The sequence below is a fragment of the Stegostoma tigrinum genome, chromosome 12, assembly GCF_030684315.1.
Source record: "Stegostoma tigrinum isolate sSteTig4 chromosome 12, sSteTig4.hap1, whole genome shotgun sequence".
Classification (NCBI taxonomy): domain Eukaryota; kingdom Metazoa; phylum Chordata; class Chondrichthyes; order Orectolobiformes; family Stegostomatidae; genus Stegostoma; species Stegostoma tigrinum.
In genome coordinates, this window is record NC_081365.1 from 27,187,113 (window position 1) to 27,201,929 (window position 14,817).

Sequence of the window (14,817 nt, forward strand, 5' to 3'; positions counted from 1 at the left end):
GTCTATAGTATAAAAGTTGCTTGCTTCTGTTATACCAGAATGAATTCCGAGAGCTCCTCTGCTCATTTTCTTCAATTTTAATTACAAGGCCTATTTTTAATGAATGGCACATAATCTTGAGATCATCTATCTTGGTAGATTGTTATAATGATACAACTAGATTAGATTAACAACAACATCTGACTCTCACATCTCCAAAAGCTCAGGCACATTGCCACTTACAACATGTCATGATGGGCCTAAAATTATGAAATATTATAGAAGGATTCACATGAACACATGCACCTGTCCTAGATGGTACATTCAACTCAATTAAATAAATTATTTGCAGGTGTACAAAAATCTTTATTGGCTTTCCTTGATACAGCTTGTCAAATTGTTTCCCAGATATGAATTAACAAATGGTATAGTAAATGTCTTGCTTGAACATTTATTATATTTTTCTGAGATACGGAAGCTTACTATTTCATTAGATTGAAATTTCAATTAAATGAAAGGAAGTTGATTATAATCAACCAAGAAAGTAAATTTTCATTTTTCAAATGTGTCATTTTCAAAAATAAATGTAGCAAATGGCATCAGTGCACTTCATCTCAAGTTTACAGGAGTTAGATAACAATAAGTGGGAAGGGTAATGGTTGTAAGGAGGCAAAGAGCCAAGGAACTATCATCTAAAAGGACAAGGAGAGCATATACATAGGAACACCACCACCTGCAAGATCCCTTCCAAGCCACTCACCATCCTGACTTGAAGCTATGTCTGTGTTCCTTCACCATCACTGTATGAAATTCCTAAAACTTCCGCTTTAGCAGATTTCCTATACCAAATGGATGTGGATGTTCAATGAGGCAACTCATCACCACCTTCCCAAAGACAAGTAAGCATATCCAATATCTGTCCTTGGCAGCAACGGCCATATGCAACGACCAAATAAAAAGTCTGGTAATTTCAAAGCCATCAAATAGTCAAACTGAATCCAATTGACTTCTGGCCATTAGAAATCTTGTCTTTGGGTTTTGGAAGTGTATTTTGAATTATTGTAAGTTTTGCTTCTTAGGAAAACATCTAATGGCAGGCACCAAATAAAAGACCTGCTACGTAAAAACAAGGTTGAAATTTAGAACAAATTTCTTACTTAATTTTAGATTTACAATATGAATGTCTAAAAATTCAAGAGGCTAAAAAAAAACTGAGGCTGCAGTTATAATGAAACTGCTAGTTTCTGTATAGTGCATTGACAATTAAGGAACTTGTGTCCCCAACAATTTTGGGTAGAATTGCAGTGAGCCACTGGATATTTTCATTCCTGGAAATAAATGCAGAGATCTCAGCCTCAGCTGGTTTATATTTAAAAAACAGGAGAACAAAGACTGGAGACATTTTTCTGCTCCACCAATTTAAAAACCTAAAATGTTGATTAAATGTATCTTCACATTTCCCTGGAGTGTGATCGAAAAATGTATTTGGGATAGAACAAGAAAAGATGCCCATACTTCCTCTGTGAAATTTGATCTTCCAACTGTGCATTCTGTATTGTAACTTTAGTTGTCTTCAACAGACAAAGTGCAAAGCCATCTCTCTCACTCTCATCTACATACAGCCAAGCAATGGAGTCAATTGGAGCTGTTAAAACAACTTTTTTCTTTATTTTTGCATGCAAGTGTTTGCTCCCAAGCAGAAGCCAATGGAGACACGTTCTGATCAGGGAGCTGAAATAAAAGTGCATTGCAGCCTTTCAGTATAATGAACAGTAGGACCTGATCAACTTATTCAGCAACTTTTGTCCTGCTGCACACTTGAAATTTATTTAGCTAACTCAAACAAACAGCCCACCACTCCACACAACCAAGACAAACTTATTTTAAATTTATAATCTCAACACATAGTGGAATGGAAGCACCAAGGTGGTGTTTAATTCTATTATAAAATGTTACTGTTTTTGCACAAGTTCTGTAATTTGTAAGCAACTCCCACTTTCAGAAAAATTACAAAATTCTTTCACATTCTTACCAAAGTTAAAAAAAAGTTCTTCAAGCCTAAAGAGCCCAAATGAATGCTCCCTCTCTGATCGGAATCCATTTGCAGATCAGAATGCAACGCTTGTTACTGCAACAATCAAACCCAAAGCACACAAATATAGGAAAGGTGTTTTCATGGTGCAGTGGTAGTGTTCAATCTCTCAGCCAGAAGGTTGCAGGTTGACAGCTCACTTGCTCCAGAGCTGTGTCAAAATACATCTGGACACTTTGATTTAAAATATCCACAAGAGAAGGGTGTATAGGCTTTGCATACCACATTAGGTCCACTTCCCCCACAGACTGCAACTGCCCCTCCACACCTCTCGCAGTGTACCTTTTGATCCAAGGTCCTTAATTTATACTTTCCTGTCAGCACAATCACACCGTAGATGTAAAATGCTAGAAAAAAGTTATTTACAGTGAAGGGTAGGACGGCAAGCAGTGGCATGGATGGGTTGTATGCTGTGAAAGTGCTGAACCATTTTCATGATAAATCTTCATCTAGCTTGTGCACACTCCAACAGCTTGCCATTCAAGGGAAGGGGTAGAGACCACATGGGACTGAGTCAGGAGTGAGATCCCACGTGACTGGATACTGGCTAGGAGAGGGCTTGAGGTTTTTGAGATGCCCAGAGCAGCCTTCATCTGGATCCCACATAATATAGCTGTTTAAAGATAATTTTTGAAACTGTTTTCTGAATAGCCAATGATTTTCCGGTAATAGCTGGCACAATTTTGACACCTGTGCTAGCCTTTGCTGCACAACTGGGTATATTTCATCTAAGTATTTTAACAAGGCTTTTGGCTCTGATATGTAGGACTACTAGTTCATTTCAAATCTAAAGATTACATGATGATGCAGGGATGGGCAAGTTTATTTAACAGGATATTTTAATGTGCCCTGTATTCTACCATAATTAGGGCAGCTGGTTGCTATAAATTGCTCCCATTCTATTTTGGACCAGGTGGTATGTGGCTCATATGCTGATTGCTTGGGCTACCCTACAAATCTTAATTTCATGGTGGCAAGTGATGCTAGACAATTTAGCCAAACACTGCACATCAATGTTGGATGTTATATCTACACCACAAGGATGGGGATAATTAACTTGCATACAGGAAACCATATTGTAAATGACTTCTTCATAAATTATACCTTTATAGATTACAAAATTCAGAATATTCCTTACCAAAATAGCACTGCATAAAAGTCAAATGGCTTTTCTATTCAACTGTTACAAACCCACTAAAATGTGAAAGTTACTATCCAAAATGTAGAAAAAGTTGCATGGGTAGAAATGAGCATGCCCTCCCCCTCTTAAACACAGAAAGCAAGAGTGAAATAGAACATGATAATATAAGAAATTGGAGGAGTAGGAAATTTGGCTCCTCAAGCCTATCCTACTATTCTGTAAGATTATTTCTGTTCTACCAAGACCCATTGGCTGTGATATTAGAAGCCTTGCAATAAACCCATATTCAACCAACCCCATCTATAATCACTAACTTTACCAATTTAAGATGTGTTGTGATTAGAACTTGATTTATGTGCATACTGTGAACAAGGAATTTGACCTAATTTAGAAAACAAAAACAAACAAAAACAGAAATTGTTGGGAAAATTCAGCAGGTCTGGCAGCATCTGTGGAGAGAAAGCAGAGTTAATGTTTCAGGTCCTTCTTCAGAATGTTCAGAAGTTCTTTGTGGGTCAGGAGAAGAATCACTGGTCCCAAAATGGTAACTTTGCTTTCATTCCTCCTGAATTTTTCCAACAATTTCTATTTTTGTTTCTGAATTCCAGCAGCTGCATTCTTTGGCTTTTTTTAAATTCTAGAAAGAACCATTGCCCATTAGAAACCATAACCTGCAGTCTTCCCTATGAAGACTGCAGCAGCAGTTCTGCACTCAAACACTAATGTAAATAACTTTTAAAAATATTCTACATTTAAGACTTGCCCTAACAGCTCTTGGTAGATATCAACATATCTTCCAAAAGAAAAGGTGCACAAATGGAAACTCAGCAGGTCTTTCTGTAGTCAAAATATGTGTTAAATATTCAGATGGAACAGTTTCTAATTTGATCAGTTGGAGACTAGCTCCTCTAAGTCAGTAGCAGCTGTAATTATATTATTTTGGATAATTCTACCTTCTGTCTTTTCACTATTTACGAAGTAATTAGTATTTTGCCCACCCACTCCCATTGACTCAAACCGACTATCTGGGCTTTCACCGCATCTAAATGTGTTACTGTCTTCAGAGATGAGACACCTCCCTCCATGATCAATGTCACTGTTACACTTTTCTTTTGTTGGTGTGGAGGGAGGGTGTTCCCATTCCATTCTGGTATAGGTCAGGAATGGAACAGTCAAACCATCCATACCAAGTTGGTTGTTGCTATCTTGAAAGGATGTAGGTAGAGGTGTGATGGAAATGGATTTACTCTCTTGATGTTGTGACAGGACTGGGGAACATTTTGAAGTCCTATGCAAACTGTATCGTTGGTCATCATCACTTTCTGTATTTGGTGTAGCACACACAGCAGATCCTTTGTTTTGAAGAAAACTGTGCTGTACATTATAATCCCCCCGATCATCTAAGCATGCTTTGCTTATAGCAAATTTCTCTTCTTCTGTACTTGTAACACAAGAATAGTTGATTGCTCCATCTTGCAGCATACTCAGTCTCATTTCCAAGACATCAGGCTCTGAGCAAGGATCAGGAGAGTGATGGTACATTACGTAATGAAGTCCATCTTCTTCTTCATTTGCCATCGATGCCAGTGTTATACCAGTAGCACCATCATCACTTCTCTGCTTTTCATACTCCTCTCCTAAGACATAAACAAAGGTTTACATGACATGAATGTACAGAATACATGGCAAGTTTTGATGGAAGCAAAGGCAGTTAAATAGTCATTAAACAGCCACTTGCTGTCACTATAAAAGTTGACTACTGGTTATGAATGATGCTCACTGAGTTAGATGAAGATGGGTAGAAGGAAGATTGCGTGCAAAGTCAACAGTCCGATAAATCTGGTTCAGTGCTTTCCATTATATTTAACACTGAAATCCAGCTCAAGTCCTAATTCTTGAGTGAAGCAGTGAGTGGAGACATTACGACACAGACAAAAACAGAAGTTGCTGGAAAAGCTCAGCAGGTCTGGTAGCATCTGTGAAGAAGAAATCAGAGTTAACGTTTTACTTCTGACACAGAGTCGGAAGTCATATAACACCAGGTTATAGTCCAATAGGTTTCTTTTAAATCATAAGCTTTCGGAGCACTGCTCCTTTGTCAGGCAAACCTGACAATGGAGCAGCTCTGAAAGCTTGTTATTTCAAATCAATATATTGGACTGTAATCTGGTGTTCTAACTTAGTCCACCCCAGTCTAGCGCCATAACCTCCAAATCGCAGCACACAGAGAATGTCAAACATTTCAATTCAACGTCAGATGGAATTCAACTCAATGTTTGGGTTTCAGTAGTGCCTAGGATCTACTATGAACATTTGCTAGGTATTGATAAACAGACATGAGTTGTTTTAAACTTGATAGTGTATAAAATCCACCTGCATCTTCAAAATATTTGTAAATCAATGGCCCAGAACAAATTCTGAGTGACAGCTGAGTGCCTTCAGAGCTTTCTCCATTCTACAAGTTAAAGTTGAAATTGATCCAGTTCTGCCAAACTTAGTTATTTAGCTACCAGTCACAAGAACAAAGAGTTGCATTTATATAACATCTCTAAAATAATAGAAAACTCCAATTTTGCAGGAGCAATTTCAAACAACATTTGATACCCTCAGAATACAATGATCTTCACATTTATTTGGCTTTTTTTGGGGTCAAGGAGGGCTTTTGTCTATTAAGTCTAGCCAGTACTCGTGCAACTCGTCTCATGTCTCACTCACTGCTAGTTCAATTCTCCCACTTGCCATGGCTGTAAGTACAGCCTGTTTCAACTGGAATAACTCCACAGGGGCTGGTATCCTGTCACTGAGTCACCCTTTATTTATACGTTAAAAAGTTCTTGACACTGATCCAGCTCGGAGCCAGCTGCCAGAGTGAACCTCAGACACTCCAGTTTTTATTGATCAGCCAGGGCTCCCTGATTGGGACTGTTCATTTGGTCAAATCAGGGAACTCACATTCAATGAGGTCCACCTGGCTGATCAATCTCACAGACTGGATGCCTGTCCAAAGGTCTTGCAATAACAATGAAATGTGCCAGCGCACTCCAATAGGGCATCATTAAAGTGTGGAAGGTTATTGTAAGTGTTTGGAAATCTGCCATGATGATGCAGACAGGCTAGCATGTGTCAGGTATCAATGTCCGTGGAAGAGGGGTGCATATGCCCACTGCCTCTTTGCACAACCAGAGACACTAGTGTTGAATGTTCAAGATGGAGACGTGGAGGAACAAGTGGTGAGCTGGAGCCAACAGGTACTTGGTCAGACTTTTGCATTGGAAATCCTTGGCAGATGAGAGAGTGGGAGTCATCATATTAATACAGTGAGATAAACCAGTAATAAGATGGACAATCAGCAATAATCCCTGTTAACAGGTTTCTCACCACTGACTAGCGAAAATCCCAGACAACATCAAAACGGTCAGAAAATGTAACATTTCAGACTTGACATCCAGAAAGGCATCACAGGACATTGCTGGGAAGACTCCGACAATAAAGATAGATATCCAAAAGGTTGGTCAAAAAAAGGTAGATTTTAATGAATGTGAAAAAACGAGGGAGAAGAAGTGAAAGGGTATACAGAACAAATTAAAGTTTCTAGGGCCTTAGCAGCAGAAGGCAAGGTATCAATGATGTAGTGTCAGGTGGCTGATATATATTTTAATATCGATTAATTTATAGTTTGGATTTTGAACTAGTGGTTTTAGCATGCATGTGAGAGATAGTTTAATGACTAACTTGTCAGTAGTTCTGAAGCCTTTTTTTTAAATAAAGTATGACAGATATAGTTCTTGGAGAGCTAATGGCAATTTGTTTGAATTGGGAGCGTTTTCAGAGCATTAGCCTGTTTTCTGTTAGAAAGACTGGGCACTTTTTTTTGCTGGGGGAAACACTTAAAGCTTGGAAAGTTTTTGGTTTTAGATTGAAGTCATCCTGGTTGAAGTTGGATATATGAAACTGCTCTGCTGGAACAAGGAGTGATTTCAGAAAAGTTAGGAAAAAGGTTGCCTCAGTGTAAAAGTTTCAGTTTGAAAGTTCCAAACCAGAAATGATTGGCTGGAACCTGAATGGGTTATTTGAACTGGAGACAGTCTAAGCTCAGTTGTGTGAAAATCAAAGAAGATGCTGCCAAATTGTGTTGTATGCAGGAGCTGTATAATTCAATTTTAAACTCTGTATTAAATTCTGTTTTATTGTTCAATCTGCAGATCTGCAGCATTGCATGCTTGTGTTCCAGTCAAAGATTGCTTCAGTAAATTTTTAAAAATATATTAAGTCATATTTCAATCTGGAATCAGAATTATTCAGTAATAACATCAACTGGGATCATAATGGTAGATTGATTAAAATTGTGGATGCACAAGCCAGGTTGAGGTACATCAGGTTGTCATCTGGAAGAGGTTATAGAAGTGATAAACAAGACCATAGAGAGACTTAAAACAAGATTGAGAATTTTAAGCTCAAGATATTTCTTAATCAGGATGTCAATGTATATTAGTGAGCACTGATGGGTAGACAGGCTTCACGCACAATAGGATCTCTCTCAAAACTTTTCATGGTAACACTTCTCCAAATCAAAATCCACTTGCCAATTAATTAACCAGCATTTTTTCCACATATAACATAATCATCTCATTTACACTGGTATCCCTGCAAATGTTTTGAGGAGTACAAGATAAAAAGCTTAAACTAAATGTACTATTCTGTACTATCAAGAAAGTATAATCAAAAGAAAGATCACTGCTGGATCTTCATTTAAACTTCACCTTCCTGTCCTGTTCATATATCCCCTCATTAATTTTCACCTGAAAAATCTCTTTTGTCCAGAATATACCTGATGGCTGAGCATCTACAACTGTTGGGGTACAGAATTCTAAAACAACCACAAACGTTTGAATAAAAACAAAGTCAGATTTGCATCAATAAACTGCTTTGCAAGTGTATTCGATGTCTCAAAGCATTCCCCACAAAAAATTAAAGAAGTTTCTCCTTATCTCAATGGCTGACCCCATAATCATCTTCCAATTTTCTAAACCCTATGGAATCTAGGCCCAGTCTACTCATCCTCTCCTGGCCAGACAATTCTCACCCCCAAAAACCAGTGACATGAACTTCACTGGACTCCTTCTATGGTACATACCTCCTTCCCAGGCAGAGCCAAACTACACCCTACTCCAGCTCCAGTCCTTACCATAGCTTGTTTAATTGTACAATGGATTCTTGATTCTTGTCGAAAGCTAGTATAACAATTGCCTTCCTAATTACCTGCAGTACTTAATGTACAAATACACCCAGTTCCATCTAAATTCAAACATTTTCTTGTTTCTCACCATTCAAAACAATTTTTTTTAATACTTCCTCACAGCATAGATGACATCACACTTCATTAACATGGATGGGTAAATATTATTCAATATATTGTCCAATTCACTTAACCTGTTTATAGACCTTATCCTCTTTACCACTTATTTTTCTACTGAACTTTGCATTGTTACCAAAAATCAGGTACAATACACACTGTTCCTTATCTAATTCATAAATATAGGTTATAGTTATCTGACACCATTCTGGCTGTTTTCTGTCCATTGAATTCACAATTCATGCTACTTATCCCAATTCAATTAATCCTAATTTCATACAATAACCTGGTGGGCAACTCACCAAATAGGTTTTGAAAATCCAAGTAAATACATTCACTGATAGTAGGAACTGCAGATACTGGAGAATCCGAGATAACGAGGTGTAGAGCTGGATGAACACAGCCGGCCCAGCAGCATTATAGGAGCAGGAAAGCTGGTGTTTTGGGCCCAGACCCTTCTTCTAGGCCCGAAGCGTCAGCTTTCCTGCTCCGATGGTGCTGCTTGGCCTGCTGTGTTCATCCAGCTCTACACCTTGTTAAATACATTCACTGATTAAAAAACAATCATCCCTTTACTAGTTAATCTTCCTCTTGTGCTACTTCTATAAAGTCAACATCTGTAGAAGGATATAACCTGCCAAGGGAATTCTCCTCAGCTTTGAATGGGGTGCGACTGAAACAGAGAATGAGGGAATTTTCATCTAAATGATCCTTCCATCCACATTTGCATTCATTCAAACCCAGGAGTTAGGGCTTAGGTCTGCCAGTTGATTTTCCTTCCATTGATTTCATTGACTGTCTCTCCCTTGCATTCATGCAGACAGTGGTGGTAGGCACCAGGTGGAACAGGATCGGACTCATGCACGATTTTAGGAATCTTGCTTCTTAAGGAATCTATGCCAGGATTGCACACAGTAAACACTCAGAAATCATTTTGGTAAACAGAATTCACACCCTCCAGAATTTAACCCTAAGAGATGAATTATGATAATGGCACTGAGCAGTTCAAGTTCTTTTGCCAATGAATATTAATGGTGTTAGTCATAGCTCAGTTAGTAGGACTGTAACCTCTACATGAACGCCATGGTTCCATGATTTGCAGACAAAGCTGACGCTGAGTAGTGTGCTGTCTGAATTAAAAACATGCTGTTGCTAACACTCTGCATCCCAAACCAGCCATGCAGCTAACTGACACCCTAATAATTAATAATTACATATTACTGACTTGGATGCACTTTCATGAGCTTTAGGATATTGCTTCCGTATTTTGAGTGGATGCTGGTGCTAGCAGGGTGTGGTCTGAGAACCAACCACCTATTCTGGTACTTAGGTATTCACATCCCAACAGTAAATTATGATTTCTCCCATGAACTGACTATGGCACACTGTTGAGTCTATGAATTTCTTCTCGAGGGCTGTGTGCATTGTTTGCAAGTATGTTATAGAGTGTTCTCTGGACCCGGGCCCGAAATTATTGGACTGTGCTCACACCCATGTACCTGAGCTCTCCCTAGCAGATGTCACTGATACTCTTCTGCTGTGTGGCAATATACAAAGCAGACAAACTAGACTGCACACTCCACAACTCAACTAATTTATAGAACCTGCAATTCTATCCCCAGCACTTTCTAGCATCTCACATAACACAGCTCGCACTCAGTAACATCTTTTGACAATCTAAATTAATTGACTGTCATGGTCATCTGTAGCAGTACAATGATCCTCACAAATGACTTTGCCAACAGACATGATATCCTGATCTGTGGATCCTTACAAATCGAACAGGACTTTGAGGCTCCAACGGCCTTATGATTGCTCTTAACGCTTTACAATGATATTCATTCAACCCATGGGCATTCTTCTGTTCCATACAGGCCGCCCATTAGGATAGTGGAGCTTTTAGGGCCAAAGAGTTCAAAGGATACATGGAGAAAACGGAACAGTATAGTGAGTTGGATGATCAGACACGATCATATTGAATGGTAAACACTCCTGCTCCAATTTCTATGCACCTGTGTTTCTATGAATGATCTCATCCATGAAATTAATGTTTTTACACTATGAGTGGAATTGTCCCATCCTCCAAATGACATGGACAATAATGATTCAGTTTGGAAAATATGGCAAGATTAGAAAAATTACATTTTCAAAGTTGAGAGAAAGTCTGATTTTGCGCTCCAAGTTTGAACAGCAAGATAAGAATCTCATTAGTGAGTGGTATGGGCCTATTGCATACATGAACCACTCACTATTACCTAATCACAGCTTAATTATATGCAATTTGTTATTTTTTAAGGTAGTGCAGAGGAAGTGGACAAGGATAATTTCCAACATAAAGGGCACAGCAGGATCCTGGCCACTTCAGTTTGCCACTTGCTTTTCTTGACCTCCATCCTGGCCAGAATTCCTCAATATCTTTAGGCATGCTCCACAGGCACTGACCATCTGCATTCTCCAATTGAGGAGGTTGGCATTAGAGACACACCAGCCTGAACACATCATCATTGTCCATTTCCAATTCACTTTTAATACAGTTCAATGCTTCAATACTGCATCTTGGAGCTCACCAACACCACTCACAGCAATCCTGTTGCCAGGCCAGTTTGTACGCAGGGAAATACATCCATCTCATGCACTAAAACAGGGTACGTCTCAGGGTCCTTAGTACTCACCACTCTACGCTCATGTGGATACTCATAGCATTTTGTGCATTGTTGAACCATTCAGAACTTACAGCCTCACAGTACTTCTGTCTGGTCTTTCCATCAACTGTAGACAATAAGCTTGGTAGCTTCTCATGTGGCCAGCAATGATCAGTCAAGGATGTACAGATGTCACTATATGGCACAGTGCTATGTTACTGTCACACGTGTAACATGTGCCAGAAACTTGCAAGGCAAGCACACTGAATGTGCTTCCACCAAACGGGGTCTAATCTGTAACTAAGTTAAGGAGATGGTGTTGCTGGAGTTATTTAAAGGCATCATTTGATCATGGTCCAAAGGCCTACAGCATTCAGTGCCAGGTGTTCTATATTCAGGGACTAGGCCACAGTCTTTACAAAAAGTCTGGTATAACCAGTCAGCGGATATGTGGCAGTCATTCAGGGATCCAGACAGAGATCAGTCAAGGATCTACTCATTCATCCATCAGAGTTGTTTTTCCAAGTTGGTAGGACAGGCCAATGGGCCACACCTGTCATTGGGTCTCTTCACTAAAATTCAATGGGGGTTTTATCAGGGATCTTTGCTATGATAGGCAAGTTGGAGAAGTCAATTGTGGGGATTGGAGGTAACAGGCTGGGACATAGTAGTGACAATGGTTGGGAAGATGGCCATTTAGTATTGAAAGGTGGGAGACAATAAGGCATGGGACAGCAAAGAGAATTGGGGGGGGTGGTAGAGTCATCAACAAGAACAACCATCTTGGCATCAAGGGGTAAGAAAGACTCATTATGCATTTTGGCAAACAAAGCTGCAGGCCTGGGGCTCAGATGGCAAAGTAGGGAGATGTAAACTTCAAAAGGAAGACAATAAACTATGGCAAGGTACGTGAACCTTGGCTGACCAGAGATTGTATGACCTTCATCACAAAATGAAGAAAAAAGAAGCATCTGTAAGATCGAGGAGGATGGGAACTGATGAAGCCCTTAAAATACATCAGGAAAGTAGGAAAGAATTTAAACAAGGAATATGGAGGGCTAAAAGGGGTCATGAAAAGTAATTAGCAAACAGGATTAAGGAGAATCCCAAAGCTTCTTATACATATACAAAAAGCAAAAGGGTGGCCAGGAACAAATCAGTAGTGTGATGGCACTTGCCTGGATGAATGCAGCTCCAACAATGCTCAAGAAGCTTGACATCATCCAGGACAAAGCAGCTGACCCAACTGGCACCCACTCTCCTACATTCAGCAGACATTCATTCCACCATCAAAGCACAGCAATAAGCATATGTATAGTCTATAAGATGCACTGCAGCAGCACACCATAGCTTCTTCAACTGCACCTTCAAAACCCACAACCTCTACCACCTAGAAGGAAATGCAAAACAAATGGATAAGAATCTGGCACTTGCAAGTTTCCCTCCAAGCCTTCCACCACGCTGACTTGGAATTTTAATTAATGCTGCCAAAAATTCTGGAACTTCTTTTGTAACAGCACTGTGGGTGTACGTACACCAGATGGACTACGGCAGTTTGAAAAGGTAGATTAGCACAATCACCTCAGAGCTATTAGAAATGGGCAGTAAATGCTGACCTAGCCAGTAATGGCCAAAAGCCGTGAATGAATAAAAAACACAGCTAGCACAAAATCCTCCCTTTGCTCCAATAATGCAAAATGCACCTCTCAGTTCTGACAGAGTATTAGCTTATGCTCCCAATGCTCCTGCACTTTAAAGCTCGCCCTCAATGCCTGCTGCCACAGAATTTCAGCAAGAAATATATTGTGAACTTTACATGTGCTATTGCATTTCTCATGTTACTGTAAAATAACACTTAATTACTTCTCCCAACGTTTTCAGTCTATTCGAAGTATTTTATTAATACAGATGGTTTATTTATAATATATATTTCACTGTTTACTTTTATTATAATTTTCAAGCCCTCAAAGTCTTTGTAGGACTGTGGTTTGAAACTTTAATTATGTTGCACAATGTTGACAATTTCTCCTCTCTTTCCTGGTACAGTCTGCAATCTATGTGCACTTGTATCAAGAGTAATGAAAGCATGACTCTCAGCCAATAACTAAAATAGAAGCAGCCACTGCATTTTTCAAATACTTGCCTGTTCAAAAGAAAATACAACACAGTGCATTACTTTTAGAGGCAATGCAACTGCATGCAAAAATATAGCATTACTTCTGAAACTCATGAATCACAAGTTTTTACATCTGTTCAGCGTGTCGTCCTCTTCAATCATTTGAGTGCAGCTATGCCATGTGCTTTCAGAATTTACAATGAGATCACTGTCTCCTGGTGTGCAGTAGTGGCAGTCTGTCAAAATGAACATTTATTTTCAGGGAAAAGTTAAACAAATGTGGAGGCCAAAATTCACAGCATTTTACCATTTGTCACCACTAATGTGAACTGTTAAAGACTTAAGGTAAAAGCAAACTTGTTTACTTCTGTAACTGGTGGCTCTACAAAATCTGTGTCATCAATGGGATCAATTTCAGACCAACAAATATCCCTTCTCAAACTGACAGATTAGCTGTCTCCATCGATTATTAGGAGCTCAATTTGATCACCTCCCCTGAAGCATTATCTTTAAAACAAGCTGCTCACCACACATTGAGCTTTGATAATTATGCATTTTACTGTATTACATGATGCTGACCAGGCTTTGCGGTCAGTGATGAAGAAAGAGTACTCCGCACTGACCTCAAAGAAAGTTGCCTGGTCAGCTCTATGATGTAGGTTTCTCCTTTCCCAATGGAAGTTTAAACATGTGCCAAGTTTACAGGATGACTTGTCATGTGGTTGTCACAGTGGTTTCAGCTAATAAGCAATCAAACACACTCAATGATTATTAAAATGTACTGAAAATTCTTTGCATTTAATTTAAAAGGTTGAGATAGCAAAATAAATATTTCAATTAAGATAGAAATTAAAATAAACAATTAAAATAAACAACCTTTTAATTATTTTTTAAAATGTTTTTTTTTCTTATGCAGAAATTTGACATTTCACAGATATAAAGTTAGGTTCTCAGGGCCAAAGAGGATGCCTAGCCATAATTATGAAGTTAGAATGCGCTTAAAAACCAAGTTAAACTCATTCAGCAAAGTGCAATCTTTTCATAGATTTGCACAGAAAGGATAACGGTGAAATTGGAATGAAAATTCATTTCATATGTTTTCTCATTATTTGCAGTTGGCAGTAGGTTGGGGAGTTTCTCCTTCTAGAAAAGCAATGAAATCAGCAACAGCATTACCTAGAAGACAGCAAGAAGTACAGATACTGGAGTCAAAGACAACACTGTGGAACTGGAGGAACACAGCAGGCCAGGCAGCAGAGGAGTGGGAAGGCTAAAAAAGTTCGAAGAAGGGTCCCGACCCGACACGTCGTCTTTTCTGCTCCTCTGTTCCTGCCTGACCTGCTGTGTTCCTCCAGCTCTACACTGTGCTATCTCTGACTCCAGCATCTGCAGTTCTTGCAATCTCCGAGTGACTTATAAGCCCTCTGTGAAACCTCTTCTGAGGATGCCCATTTGGAAGAAGTTGTCCTCCTCCCTCCCGAAAGGCCTCAGCCC

General features: G+C 39.2%; 1 protein-coding gene across 1 annotated transcript in view; it reads right to left on the reverse strand.

Moving 5' to 3' along the window:
* Positions 1-362: 362 nt before the first annotated feature.
* ros1 (c-ros oncogene 1, receptor tyrosine kinase) overlaps positions 363-14,817 on the reverse strand; it is a 209,736-nt gene continuing 195,281 nt past the window's right edge. Inside the window, exon 44 of the mRNA XM_048540717.2 lies at positions 363-4,849. Coding sequence (XP_048396674.2) covers positions 4,101-4,849 — 749 coding nt within the window. The 3' untranslated portion in view covers positions 363-4,100. The remainder of the gene's footprint in view (positions 4,850-14,817) is intronic.